Raw genomic sequence first — 13,114 nt, 5'->3', positions numbered from 1 at the left:
CCGTTTTCAATGCCTCACGAGCCCCTAGTTGCCTTTAGTGACCCTCCTCTCCAGGGCAGAGAAACACGGCTCTTCTGCCACTGGTGGGGGGAGAGTCTCCTTCAGCACAGGGGTGTGGCCGTGAGCCACGTGAGGGGCTACGTATGAGTTCAGGTTCTGAGGCCGCTCCGCTGGTTCTCCGTGTGATGCGGCTCCGCCGGTCATTTCGCTCTCTGGCTTTGCATGGAGGCCCTGCCCAAAGCCAGCCACGCAGCGCTCCAGCAGGGGCAGGTCTATTGTCAACGCGGCAGACCTACAGGGAAGTCCATGAAGAACTCATGGCACAAGGTGCACGCCACGGCCACAAAGCGAATGTACTCCTCAAAGCTGACTTCCCTGTCTTTGTCAGTGTCCAGAATGCCCAGCAGTTCCTCGAAGGCGCCTTCCTTCACTTGGACCTGGGGGGAGGGAAGGTGAATCATGGGGCAAGTGAACAACCAGCGGGGACCGATTGCCTAGTGGGTAGAACAGCTGCGAGGGTGCAGGATACCTGCCTTTAAGGAAAAACATGTTTAAAATAAACCAGAAAGCTCAAGAGGCAGCATGGCCTAGCGGGCAGGGCACTGGTGAGAACTGGGCTCTTTCCCAACTCTGCCGCTGGCTCGCTGGGCGACCTTGATCACCTCACTTCCGCCGCCTCCTGCCTGTTTCCCCTCCCACCCTGGGCGTATGAGAGCACCAAGACTGTCACCCCTGCTGGGGCTTTGCACCCGAGGCCCTGGGTGCCAGGAATTACCACCCCCAGCTTGTAACCGATTCTGAGTCAAGGCTCCTCTTGTCTCTTCCCAACGGCTCCATCCCAGCCAGCCTCAGTGCCCTCGTCCGCCGCACACCTACTCACATTGCCCAGGCTGGGCAGCTCCTTCTCCAGCAGTTCCCTCAGCTCCCTGTGGCTGAGCATGAATCTGTCCCCTTCCTGTCTGGCGTAGCGCTGGAAGGTGCACACCAGCTCGGCCAGAGCCTGCTGCAGGGTCTGCGGGGCTACCAAGGCCGCCATCCCGCAGGGCTGAAAGGCTGGAGAAGAGCCAGTGAGTTAGCAGACAACACGCTCCACCAGGTACACAGAGGATGTGGGAGGCCCTGGGGGTCCATGTGGGTGGGCCATGTAGCAGAATCAACGCAGGGAGCTCAGGGAGGACCCAGGCACGTCTGATCTGTGGAACTCCTCGCTGCGGGAGGTTGTGAAGACCAGGAATTTAGTGGGGTTCAAAAAAGAACTAGATAAATTCCTGGAGGATGGGCCCATTGACGGCTGTTAGCCAGGCTGGGCAGGGAGGGACTCCCTGGCCTTTGTCACAGGCCAGAAATGGGCGACAGGGGAGGTTCACTCCCTCTGGGTACCCAGCATCAGCCGCTGTTGAAAGGCAACACACGGGGCTGGACAGACCTTTGGCTGACCCAGTCTGGCCATTTGTATGTTCTTGCGACAATGCCTGGCCTGACATCAGGGCTGGGAACACGCACACGCCTGGCAGGGAGCACGTTAACCTCCCTGGAGCGTCCATAATGGAGGAACAAGGCGCCGCCCTTCCACAACAGGATCCCACCGCAGAGGGGGACAGCGGACTTGGAGTTCATTTACAAATCTGGCACCTTAAGCCTGGGCCTGAACAGAGATCTGAACTCTCCTGTACCGGCGCAGGGCAATTCCACCCAACGACAGTCGCAGGAATGGGCCATGTCCAGCTCAATGTGTGGCGTCAGCTGGTCCTCCTGGTGACAGGGGACCCTCATTATTTGTTAATTTATTTATTTCCCCTCCCCCACCCCCTGCCACATAAACCTCAGATTCTGGTTTCCCTCCATTCTCCCCCTGAGGAAGTGGGTTTTGCCCACAAAATCTCATGCACATGGGCTAGTCTCCCAGGTGCCCCAGGACCACTTGTTATTTCTAACCTCAGTGGAGACTTCTGTCCGCTGACCCTTGAGGCAGCAGCCCCAGGGATCCTGCCCCCCCAGCGGCTGCGGCCGAGAGGCACTGTGGAGGGGCGCTGTGGGGGATCCGCTCACGCCAATGGGAGGCTGAGCTGGGGAGGAGACGGTGGCTCAGAGGAACGCATCCCGTGACCACCATGGAGCTGTTTGACCGTGTCCCTGGGGGCGTTCCCAATGCCTCAGAGGAGCTGACTCCTCTCTGTGGACGCCTCTGTCTGCAGAGCTCTCGGAATCAGACAGCCACAGCCAACGTCACGCCGAATTCGGCAGGAGCATCACACCTCTGAGGCCAGCCCAGCTCTCTGGGTGGATTCAAGGGGCCTGGCACAGGCTCTGCGTGGAAGACCAGCTTAAGCCCAGCTCTGACCTGGCTCCAGAGCCCAGCGCAATCATCCCCCCGATTTCAAGGGTTTGGACCAGCTGCTGGAGAACTGAGGCATCTTCCCCCAGGGCATATACATGGGAGAGGTGTCACCTTCCCCAGCTGCTGCGTCCGCTGAGGACAGTGTGGGTCAGGGACATGACACCTGAGGCCCACACACACATGGAAGGAATTTCTGCTGGGCGTATCCAGCCACAGATGGTCACTGGGCCCCACGCTGGCAGCAGAACACGCCGGGGAGCCCCGGAGATGCCTGGCTTTGCCAAGTGAGCCGGATGGGATGGAAATGAATTACAGCGAGGGTTTCCTGCCCCTATACATGCCCACAAGCCAACTAACTCCAGCCTGCGGCAGGCAACGCCTGCTTCTCTGCCAGCTTGGCCAGCGACCTGCTCCGGTCTGCTCAGCTGGGCCAGGCAAGGGACCTGAAAGGGTGGGGAGCGACCTTCCAGGGGACCTCCACTGAAGATGCTCTGGGCAGCGTGTTGAGCAGTAGAATAAGAGAGCGAGAACCAGGAAGGAAGCAAGCAAGCAAGGAAAGACAGAGTGTGTCTACACAGCAAAGTTATTTTGAAATAACTTTGTGAGCATCTGCACAAGGCAACTGCTATTTCAAAATGATTGCAACATAGCAACTGGCTTATTTCAAAATAGGCAAACCTTCACTGCAGATGAAATAGTGTCTCTTTCAAAACAGCGGCTGTGTACACAGGGAACAGAATAAATCCCAGTGTGTCCAAGGGCTCTGTTCTGAAATAGGCTCTGCCGGCTCTGGACACTCTAGTTTGAAATAGCCCAGCGCATTTTGTGTGTAGATCGCGTTATTTCAAAAGAAGCTATTTCAGAATCTCTCTTCTTATTTCATAGATATGAGGCTATAGCCAAGTGCTTCTGTTACAGGAGCTAACAGCCAACAGGCTCTCAGCCAAGGCTATAGAGCAGAGACTTCACTCCCCTTTGTCAGTGATCTCAGCACCTCTGAGGCTATAGATAGACAGAGCCACAGGCAGCATATGTCTATACAACAAAGGTACTTCAGGCTAACGACCATTTTTTTAAAATAACTTTGTGAGCGTCTACACAACGCAATTCCTGTTTCGAAGCTGGTAGACCTCATTGCAGCAGGAATGGCTCTTGTTCCAAACCAGGGGCTGCGAAGACAGGAAATATGGGCTGTTTTGAAACAAGCCCCCATGCGTCCAAGGGCTCTGTTTCCAGATAGGTTCTGTTGTGTCCGGACACTCTATTTCAAAACAGCACTCGTGTGTAGCAGCCTGCTCTCGAAATACCTATTCCAGAATAGTATCGGAGAGGAGCCGTGTTAGTCTGTATCTTCGAAAGTAAGAAGTCCTGTGGCACCTTATAGACGAACAGGTATTTTGGAGCATCAGCTTTCATGGGCAAAGACCCACTTCATCAGATGCAGGAGTTGGGGGTGGTTTCAGGGGGTATTCCAGAATAGCTTGTTTTGGAATAACACTGCTGTGCAGACATAGCCAGAGAGAGAGAAAGGTAGAGATGAGGTGGGTAAGAATAGATAGATAGATAGATAGATGGTGGATGGGGATAGACAGACAGACAGACAGATAACCTTCATGCTGGAGATGGCCCAACAGTTTGGGGCCAAGGCCAGATCATGTTCCCAACCACGTCCCAGCTTCTCCAACGGAGCAGCGGATGCAGGACCCTGCAGGAGGGGGACCTTATTCCCAGTTCTCCCTGCCAGTACAGGGAGCTGGAGCCAAAGCCCAGCCCTCCCTGGGCAGGTGAATGAACAGCTCGATGCCCAGCTCAGCCCCACATGCCCCAGGGCAGCCGCCCGTGGGCTGTTCAGAGCAGCCAGGGGGAAGGGCAGAGATTGTGGAAGACTCTGGGGTCAAAGGGGTGACGCCAGCTCCTCCGGAAGCTCTTCTCCCCTCCCCACAACTCCCAGGCACATAGCCCCACTCTGCCTATGCTGAGGATCAATGCCCCGTTCCCAGAGCAGGCCTGGGCCTGGCTGGGCAGCTGTTTGCCAGGGTGGCTGCTGCGTAAAGCACCTTTGCCTTGAAAACAATGGAGCAGGCGCCAGGAACCAGCCCAAGTGACCCTCCAGAGGCACGTTGCAAGGGATGCAGCACCACAAGGGTTCTCCTCCTTCCCGCCCACCCCACCGCCTTTGCACCTCCACCGCTGCTGCAGACTGCGGGGCCCATCATGCCAGAAACCTCCATTTCCTTTGCTTCCCGACCTCAGGGCAACCTCCGGAGCTGCCCCCGCCCTGGGGGAAGAGGGCAGCCATTAACCACAGGGACAGACCTCTCCAACACAACCACGCAGGAGCAGGATTCCAGAGAGCCGAGCAGGGGCAGGTGTGCGGGGATCCAGCAGGAGCTCCTGGCCGTCCTGAAGCCACCTTCTTTCCCAGCGCCGGAAGCAGACTCCCCACAGAACTTCCAGCCATCAGGGTGAGCCTGGGAAACACCCCCAAGCCAGATCCACCCCCCGAGTTGCAGCAAATTGCCGTCGAGTCCACGCCCTAAGCCGCGGAGAGTGTTGAAATTGGGCTGAGTGTGTGGCTGAACCCGCTGCCCTGGGTGCTATGGTGGAGCAACTCCCCAGCCCCATAGGCTGCTGGCCTCGGAATATATGACTCCAGGAGTCCCCTGGCTCAAGGAGCTCCTGGGACGCTCTCTCCCATCCCAGCCCTTCCTCCCCCTCCGGCACAAGGAGGGGATTGAACCTGCGTCTCCCACCCTCACACCAGCTGCTGCTCCTCCAGCCTACCTCTGAACAGGACCTGGCCTAGGAGGGACGCGCAGCACCTGCCTGCCACCTCAGGCCCGGCACACAACTGGGCCAGGCCAGGGGCAAAGTAACTCCACATGTCTGACGTGTCCTGGTGTGACAACATGCAATGTGGGAGAGTTTTATTCCCCTGGCTCAGCTGCGTGTGTGTCCCACTGTGCCTCAGTTTCCCTAGACACAGCATCGGTGCCTAGTGGTGAGGGGAGTTTCAGAGCGAAGACTTCTCACACGTAGGCAATGATTCTTCATGCTGTTTGTAACCTCGGCAGCCAGGTGCCATCTTCCTTCCCTGCCATCCTCTCCCAGACACAGGACAGAGGCAGGAGGAGGGGCCAGGCTGGTTTGAATAGGAACTGGGCTGGGGCGGTGGGGCAGTCTGGTCTGGCTGGAGAGGGAGGAAGGGGGCCAGGGATCTGGCTCGGTGACCCCTCTGGGCCCCTCTCCCCAAGACGGATGGTGCTGATGGCTTCTGGTTCCTGCTCTGACAAGTCTGTTCTACGCCGTGTCCCTGTCACTCCATAACCCTCCTGCTCCCCCTGCTGAACCAGAGTCCCCCCTGCCTGAGGTTGGGGCCAGGGCCTGGGGACCCCACCCCCCCATGCCGTGACTCCAGTCCTATTGCACCCCAGGGTCCTGCCAGCTCACTAAATTGCTCCCTGGTGGCTTCTGCTGCAGCACCAGGGCACACCTGCTGCCCTTCACCTCTGGGGAGAGCCAACCCCCAACCCTGCCCAGTTCACAGGTCTTTCTGAGCTTGGGGTGGTACCCAGCCAGACCCCACACAGAGGGGTGTTCGGTTGGTGCCATAGGAAGGTCAGGTGCCCACAAAGCTCTGTGGGAATTTTGTGGCACATAGTGGAGCTAAAACTGAGGGTTATGCCTCACTAAGCCCAAAACTCGCCTGCCTAGATTCTTTCCTGGCCCCACCTTCTGTGCCTCACTTCCCCACTCTCCGGAGAGGGGTGCCAAGCCCTTCCCTGCTGCTTCCCCCCGTGGCTGTGGTGCAGATAAACACGTCAGCCTTTGTGAGCTACAACAAATAACAGACTGAAGGCGGAGGATGCAGCCTACTCTGCAAGAGGCAAACGCCGCATAAGACAGGAAGAGCCCCTGACTGCGTTAGTCTGTCACTTTAAACAAAAGCTCTCGGGTTCCACGATTGTTTGATTGCTGCTAATGTCGTCTGTCATCTCCCCGCCACCCCACCCAAAGATTTATAAACTTGGTACAACTTTCCAGATAAATACTTCCAAAGACCTGTGAGTGGTTCAGCTGTTCCGTGATAGCAGTGGACACAGAGGGGCTAACGCGGGCAGGCTGAGCATGTGATGGGAAAACACACTGATGATTTCTGGTCTGACGTGTCAGCTTTTAGAGCTTTTCGCTGGTGGTTCCAGACTGCGTAATGACGTGTCCTGAAACCTGGGGTTGTGTCAGAAGCTTGCAGGTTTTACCCTGAGAGTGAAAGTTCCTCTCTCGACAAACGACATCAAATAAACCCCCTGCTCTTCGAGTAATGCATCAGAAACAAAGAGAAGACAGGCACAAATGCTTGCAGCTGTGCACAGTTGTGATGATGCGTGGTGTGAGGCAAGTTTATTCCCCTGCTTAAACTGCATGTGGTTCCTGCTGACCTGTAGTTACACAAGGTGAGTGCCTCAGTTTCCCCAGGCACAGCATCAGTGTATAGGTGGTGAAGGGAGTTGTGGTGTGATGACTTCTCACACGTAGGCAATGGCCTCCACGGCCCTGGTAACCCAGGCAGCCAGGTGACACCTTTAGGAGGGGCCTGGCTGGTTGGAACTGGAACTGGGCTGTGGGGTGGGGCAGTCTGGTCTGGCTGGAGAGGGAGGAAGACCACCCCAGCTACAGCCTGGCTTGGAGACCCCCTCTGGGTCCCTCTCCCCAGGGTGGATGGTACTGAGGTTTCTGGTTCCTGCTCTGACAAGTCTGTTTTACGCCGTGTCCCTGTGGCCTCATAACCCTCCTGTTCTCCTGCTGAACCAGAGACACCTCTGCCTGCGGCTGGGAGCAGGGCCTGGGGACCCCCACCACTCTGTAACAACAGCACAGTACCCTCTGGAAACATGGCTGCTTCTAGCCCGGGGAAAGGATGTCGTCTGCAGCGTTAGCTTAGAATCACTGACTGAGAGGCGCCCCTGGGCACCTCCACCCCAGCCCCCTCCCAGGCTGGACTCTGGGCTCCAGCTAGGAAGTAGGTTAAATCTGTTGTCAATTGCCTTACTCCCTGCGGAAGCTGATTGGTCCCCCCAGGGGCGTGGGGCAGGCCAGCTGGGCTGCAAAAGACCAGCTCAGCTGGGGTGGCTCTGGCTGTTTGCAGAGCTAGGGCCGGGATGGAAAAAATGAGAAGGGAAGTTTTCAAGTGGAAAACAATAGCTGGCTTTGTTGGTGGTTTGGGCCCTTATAAATAGCGCAGGCGGGTGCCTCTGGGGCATCGCTTGGCAGGGAGGGGCCTGAATGCTGGGTCGGTGCAGGCAGACTCTTGCTCTCAGTGGATCAGCTGAGCCCATCAGTGGGTGGGGCCCAGAGAGGAGCAGGCCACCGGCATGGAAAGTTTCTCTCTTGCTGAGAAGAGCGGGGGCATTGGCGGGGGGGGAAGGGGCTAACCGGGAGCAGCAGGACTCGCGGCGGCGGGGGAGTCCCGTTACCATTTTGTAGGAGACTTAAACGGTGCAATGACTCGCCGGAGGCCCTGGTGCTTGCTCTGGGGGCAGCGAATGCCGGGAGAGTGGGGCCAAGGCCCAATGAGCAGCCTGAACTCAGCTCCCTTGTATCTAGGGCACCTACCGCTGCAGGGGGCTAAGCCGGGGCTCAGGCAATGTTCTGACGTTTATAGAAGATGCTCCTGCCCTGGCGGTGCCAGGGATGTGGGCGCCAGGGAGGGCTCAGCCCAGCACGTCTGCGCCGGCTTTGCTACGTTAAAGGCTTTGCACCTGCCATCAGACCCCGCCTCAGCTGCTCTGCAGAGCCCGACTCTGCCTCTGTGTTTCGTGTTCTGGCCGGGCCCCCGGGCAGGGGCTGCAGGCCGTGCGCCAGCTGTCCCCGGAGCAGCTGCGGGGCCTGGCCAAGGAGGCGATAATGGATCCCAGGGGCAGGCTGAGGGTTATGGCTGCACCGTGACTCAGCCTCTGGGTGGAGGGCAGATGTTTGCTGGGGCAGCTCCCCTGCATCTCCTCTGCACCTTCTGTCCCCGGACCCTGCCCCTCCCTGTGTCCTCTTCCCAGCCAGCCACAGGGATGCGGGGGCAGCAGCTGCCCATCCCTGCCCCTGCCCCTGCCCTGGGAGCTCCTTGACATCTCCTCCTACCCAAGGCAAGGAGGAGACTGAGCAAGGCCTCATCCCAGCTTTCTCCTCCGCCGCCTGGTGCACCAGGGCTCCTTTCCTGGCCCTGACGTGGCTGAACTCAGCTCAGTTCCAGCGCACGGGGGAGTGGGGAGTAGTGGGTATTACAGCCCAAGACCAGCAGTCAAGAAAACTGAATTCCCGGCTCTGTATTATAATCCCTCTGCCAAGCCAGAGAGTGGGGCTACTGGTGCAGAGGTCTGAAACTCCAGATCTCTGTGCAAGCCGGGGTCCGTATCCCCTCTGCTGAGATTCATCAGCAAGTTCCACCTCATTCTGAGAGGCTGGGGCAAAGCCACAAAGGCTCTGCCTGGTCTCTGTGGCTCCTTGGCCACAGCTGTGCACACCTGTCCAGCACGCAGGAGTTTCTGCCACTCCGGACGTGGCTGCCTTTCAGGGGTGCTTTGCGTCTTACAGTACATCGGGCCCTGGCCTGTGGGGAGGGTGTTGTATAAAAGCAATAGATCAGCAGGTGGGAATGGGGAAGAGTCTCTAATAGTCAGTGAGCTCTAGGGCACAAGCCCCCAGCACCTGGCAGAGCAGCCTTGTGAGTCCTTAGGGACACAGCTGCGTCCCTGGGGGAGCAAAGACACACAGACGGCCCCACGCCAGCCCTGGACCGCCAGCTGAGGCGAGCCGCATTCGCAGTGGGAGTAAGGGTCGATTTCTGACGGTGTGAGCGATTACCCCGAGGGACGGCGAAGAGAGTCTCCATCACCGGCCATCTCAAAACCATGAAGGGGTGTTTAACTCTGCTCTAGGGGCTCGGGCAGGGGGGTTGTCTGGCCTGGCCTACGCAGGAGCTGTCTGCAGAGGTGATTGCAACGGCCCCTTGGGATCGCTGAGCCTGAGCCCACAGAAAGCAAAGCCCTGAGGCTACCTCACCTGCCTCTGCATGTCCATGAAACCAGCCCGACATGCGTGTGGCCAGGCTGAGATTCCTCTGCAGTCCCACAGGGCTGGGTGTGGGTGGGACCGGCACCACCCATGCAGAAGATCCCACTGTGCTACCCTGCCTGTCCCGGGCTCACGAGAGGGGCTGCTTGCAGGGAAGGGGGTGTGAGGATTGTCCTGGAGGGTGAGATCTGTGTGCTGGATCAGACTCTGCCCTGCACCTGCCTGGCCACATGCCCCGTTTCTGCTCCTGCCACAGAGGGTTCAGCAGCAAGGCCCCGCTGGGATGGACAGCTGGGGACCCAGCGTTCCCTGGAAGCTGAGCCTTTGGGCCACCACCCAGGAGAGATTCAGGTGCTGCCCAGCTCATTAGCTGAGTGCCCACAGCCGGCCACATGTGTTTCTGTAGGTGGGGCACATCCACACAAGCCTTGGTGCACAGAACAAAATTTATTTCTCCTGCAGCTGGAGAGAATTAGCAAGAACACTGGTGGTTACCTGGGACAAAGGGGCCCGATCCTGGCCTCTGCTCCCACGACACAATAGAATCAGCTGGCTTGACTCTCTTTACTGCCCCTCGCCCCACGGCCACGCAAGGCCGCACCAGGCTCACACCTTGCGGTTGCTCTCGTCAGCGCACTCCCGGAAAAACTTGTCACAGAGCCCAGCCGTGAGGGCCAGGAACACGGCGTACTCCTGGAAGTCCAGCTCCTTGTCTCTATAGGCATCCAGTTTCTCCATCATCTCCTTCAGGCCACCTTCATCCACCTGGTCCTGCAGCAGGGCAAGGAGAGAGATGTGGGCGCTGCCGGGTACAACTGGGCACAAGGGAATCGGTGCACGGGCAGGAGGGAGGCTGGTGTAGTGGTTACAGCGCACAGCTCGGGGCCAGGGCTTCCAGGCCCTGTTCCTGGCTCAACCACTGACCAGCTGCGTGCGCCCATGGAACGCCCTGGCCCGTGACTCGGTTTCCCCAGACGATACTGTAATTGACACGCTCTCGCAGTGCAGCGTCCTGTCCCCTCTAGTGGCCCTGAAACCACACACAGGGAGCCTCATGAGTGGACTCTGCAGCCTGAGCTAATAGGCAGCTGGTCGTTCGCGCACGTGGCAGAGGCTCTGGCGCTGAGCTCCCCAGTTCGATTCCGCCTGCCTGTGTTACAAGACTGCCCTTGTGAAGTGCTTGGAGAGCTACAGAAATACAGGCCCCAGCCGTGGCTGCTGCTCACTGGGGAGCCCCACTGGCTGCATGTCCACTCATGCCAAGCCGCCGGTCCAGCCCGGGTGCCCCACCCCAAGCCTCTTCCCCAGCTTACCCCCACAAAGCTGGGCAGCTCCGTGAGCAGCAGCTCTTTCATCTCCGCCTTGCTGAGCTTGTACCTGTCGCCCTCCCTGCCGGAGTACTTGTAGAAAGTGCTGACCAGCAGCCCAAGGGCCTGCTCCAAGGAGGAAGCCATCCAGGCGACCTGCGAGGGGTCAGGAAAGAGCCAGGAGACTCAGCCCAAGGCCTGGCTCAGCAGGCACCAGCCGGGGGAGGGATTTCTGAGAGCGGGTGTTGCTGTCATGGGAGGAGGCGACCCCCCAGCTGGGAGCCACGGCAGGGTCTGTTCTCCCTGGAAATAAGGAACAAGCTTTTCACCGCGACGCCAGAGGCTCCATCACCAGCAGTCACTGCAGACGGGGGCCTGTCTCCGCCAGCAGCGACGGGCCAGCTGCTGGAATCCCTGGCGAGGCTCAGGGGCCTGGCAGGCTGGGGCTAACTGATCCCTTCGGGCCAGAGAATCTACAGCAGGACTGGGGGCCAGGGCGTGGCAGGGTAGCCCCCCGCCCCCTGCCAGGTCTCAGCTCTTGGGACTGAAGCAAAAGCCCACATTACCTGCGGAGGTGGCCATGGTGGGCGGGTTTCTCCGGCCCCTCTGCAGGGAGATCAGCTAACCGTGGGAAGGAGACCGACAAGGGCCACAAAGCCCAGCCCCTCGTGTCTGACCCTGGGGCCGGTGCCGGGCCTGCGTGTGACACACACCGGAACCAGCCTGGCTTGTCCTGCCACCGGATTCCCTGGGCCGGGCTCCATTATTGAGCCTTCCTGCTGCAGTTCTGCTACCAGCGAGGGCCCTGCGTGGACTGGGCTTTGGTCGCACTCCCGCTAGGATGGCAGCAGGTCCTCCAAGACCCCTGGATCCTGCTGCAGGGCCCTGCCTAGCTGCTCCGCCCAGTCGGTCCCTGCCCCACACCGCTGACAGTCTAGGGGTAAGGAGAGACGACGGGAGAGTGAGCAGCCTTGAGGCAAGAAAGCCCAATGCAGCTCCCCTGACTGCTGCTTCGTTAGCAGGCTGCTGCCCCATGCCCCGCACCCTGGGCAGTGCAGGCTGCATCCGCTCCGGTGAGCCCTGTATGCTAAGCACTCGGGCCACCCAGCTGATTAGCAGCACACCCACAGGCGCCCACTGCCAGCAGCCTGTGCGTCTCCTGGGGGTGCAGATCCACCCACGCCGCCATGCACAGAACAAAATTTATTCCCCACATGGGTGGAAAAAAATTAGAGGAAAATTAAACCTGGTTATCCCCCCACCCCCCACCACAACTTCTGGGTTACGCAGCAAATCAGGGGTGAGGAACCCAGGCGTCCTGGCTCAGGCCGCTCCACTGGGCCTCTCCCCCCAGCACATGCCATGGTGAGAGGTGCAGGTGTGGATTTCTGCTGGGTCAGAACCATCCCCAAGCCAGCAGCCCCGCCCCACCCTCTGATCCCAGCCAGCGGCACTGGCGCAGAGCTCTGCAGCCAGCATTTGCCACTCTTTGCTCAGCCCCTGCTGCGTCACTGGAGGGGCTTTGCACAGCCCGGCCCGCCCAGTTACCTCACTCGGCACCGGCCAGGGAGTCCCGGCAGCCCACAAAATGCAGCCAGTGGCTGAGCCAAGCCATGCAATCGAACCCAAACAATCCCCACGACACTCACCAAGCCCAGCAGGAGGGGGATCTCGGCAGCCAGGAAGGGGAGGGAAGGCAGCTGGGGGTTTGGCTTGCTCCCCAGGAGGCTGTGTTCTCCTGCAGCTGCTGGGGAGAGCAGACCTGTCAGGATCTGAATTCCCCTTAGCCTCCCTGGCCCTGGGCCAGCCTGCAGCCTCCCGGATCTCGGGCCTCCGGCTGGCTGTGCCTGCTGGGTTACAATCATCAGCACCGGGTGTCTAAGCGGCAGGTGGGAAGGTCCCTAGGGAAGCTGGGTCACTTTCGAGGGGCTCATTAATGTGCAGGGGTGCTTTGGAGCTGCATAAAGGCTGTACGTCCAGTGTGGTTTAGGTGGAGAATTGTCGCTGGAAGTGTGGGGATAAAGCCCCTTTCTGGGGTGGATGGTGCACACCCCAAGTGCCCCATGGGCCTAGCCAGCCCCCCAGCTCTCACCCAGAAGAATTAAAAGACTTTTCCCGCTTTGAGCTCTGGGGCTTCTGTTAAACCATAAATCTTAATGGCAGCTGCGCCTGTTAGCTAGCACAGACCTGCCACCCACCGGCTCACAAGGCCTTGGGCATGTGAGCTGAGACCTGTCGAGCAGGTATTGCAGAACTGAGGCACACCTGGGTAACTGCAATCACACCCACACACCTGAGCACAGATCCAGCCAGGTGAACTCAGCTGCCCCACATCCCAGGAAACGTTGGGTGGCAGGAATTCAGAGCGATCCCAGATGCAAAGTCCTCCACCTGGGTCAGAGGG

General features: G+C 59.1%; 2 protein-coding genes across 5 annotated transcripts; both read right to left on the bottom strand.

Moving 5' to 3' along the window:
* Positions 1–278: 278 nt before the first annotated feature.
* Positions 279–1,036, bottom strand: LOC142003635 (protein S100-A2-like). Its single transcript, XM_074980747.1, has 2 exons — positions 881–1,036; positions 279–437 (listed from the first exon to the last, which is right to left on the bottom strand). Exons 1-2 carry the CDS (start codon positions 1,034–1,036, stop codon positions 279–281), a joined length of 315 nt encoding a protein of 104 aa, XP_074836848.1.
* Positions 1,037–9,835: 8,799 nt separating this feature from the next.
* LOC142003632 (protein S100-A2-like) lies at positions 9,836–12,511 on the bottom strand. 4 transcript variants are annotated; one of them, XM_074980742.1, is made up of 3 exons: positions 12,360–12,511; positions 10,717–10,866; positions 9,836–10,174 (listed from the first exon to the last, which is right to left on the bottom strand). In XM_074980742.1, the coding sequence occupies exons 2-3, from the start codon at positions 10,855–10,857 to the stop codon at positions 10,010–10,012; spliced, it is 306 nt and encodes a 101-aa protein (XP_074836843.1). In that variant the 5' UTR covers positions 10,858–10,866; positions 12,360–12,511; the 3' UTR covers positions 9,836–10,009. The 4 variants fall into 4 exon arrangements, with proteins under 4 accessions (XP_074836843.1, XP_074836844.1, XP_074836845.1 ...); XM_074980743.1 differs by having other exon boundaries at positions 10,717–11,013; positions 12,360–12,470; XM_074980744.1 differs by lacking the exon at positions 12,360–12,511 and adding an exon at positions 12,259–12,339 and having other exon boundaries at positions 10,717–11,013.
* Between the last annotated feature and the right edge of the window lie 603 nt (positions 12,512–13,114).

The sequence above is a fragment of the Carettochelys insculpta genome, chromosome 30 (assembly GCF_033958435.1).
Source record: "Carettochelys insculpta isolate YL-2023 chromosome 30, ASM3395843v1, whole genome shotgun sequence".
In the NCBI taxonomy this organism is placed as follows: Eukaryota; Metazoa; Chordata; order Testudines; family Carettochelyidae; genus Carettochelys; species Carettochelys insculpta.
The sequence above is the reverse complement of the archived record's forward strand: the minus strand, read 5'-3'. Positions and strand labels throughout refer to the sequence as shown.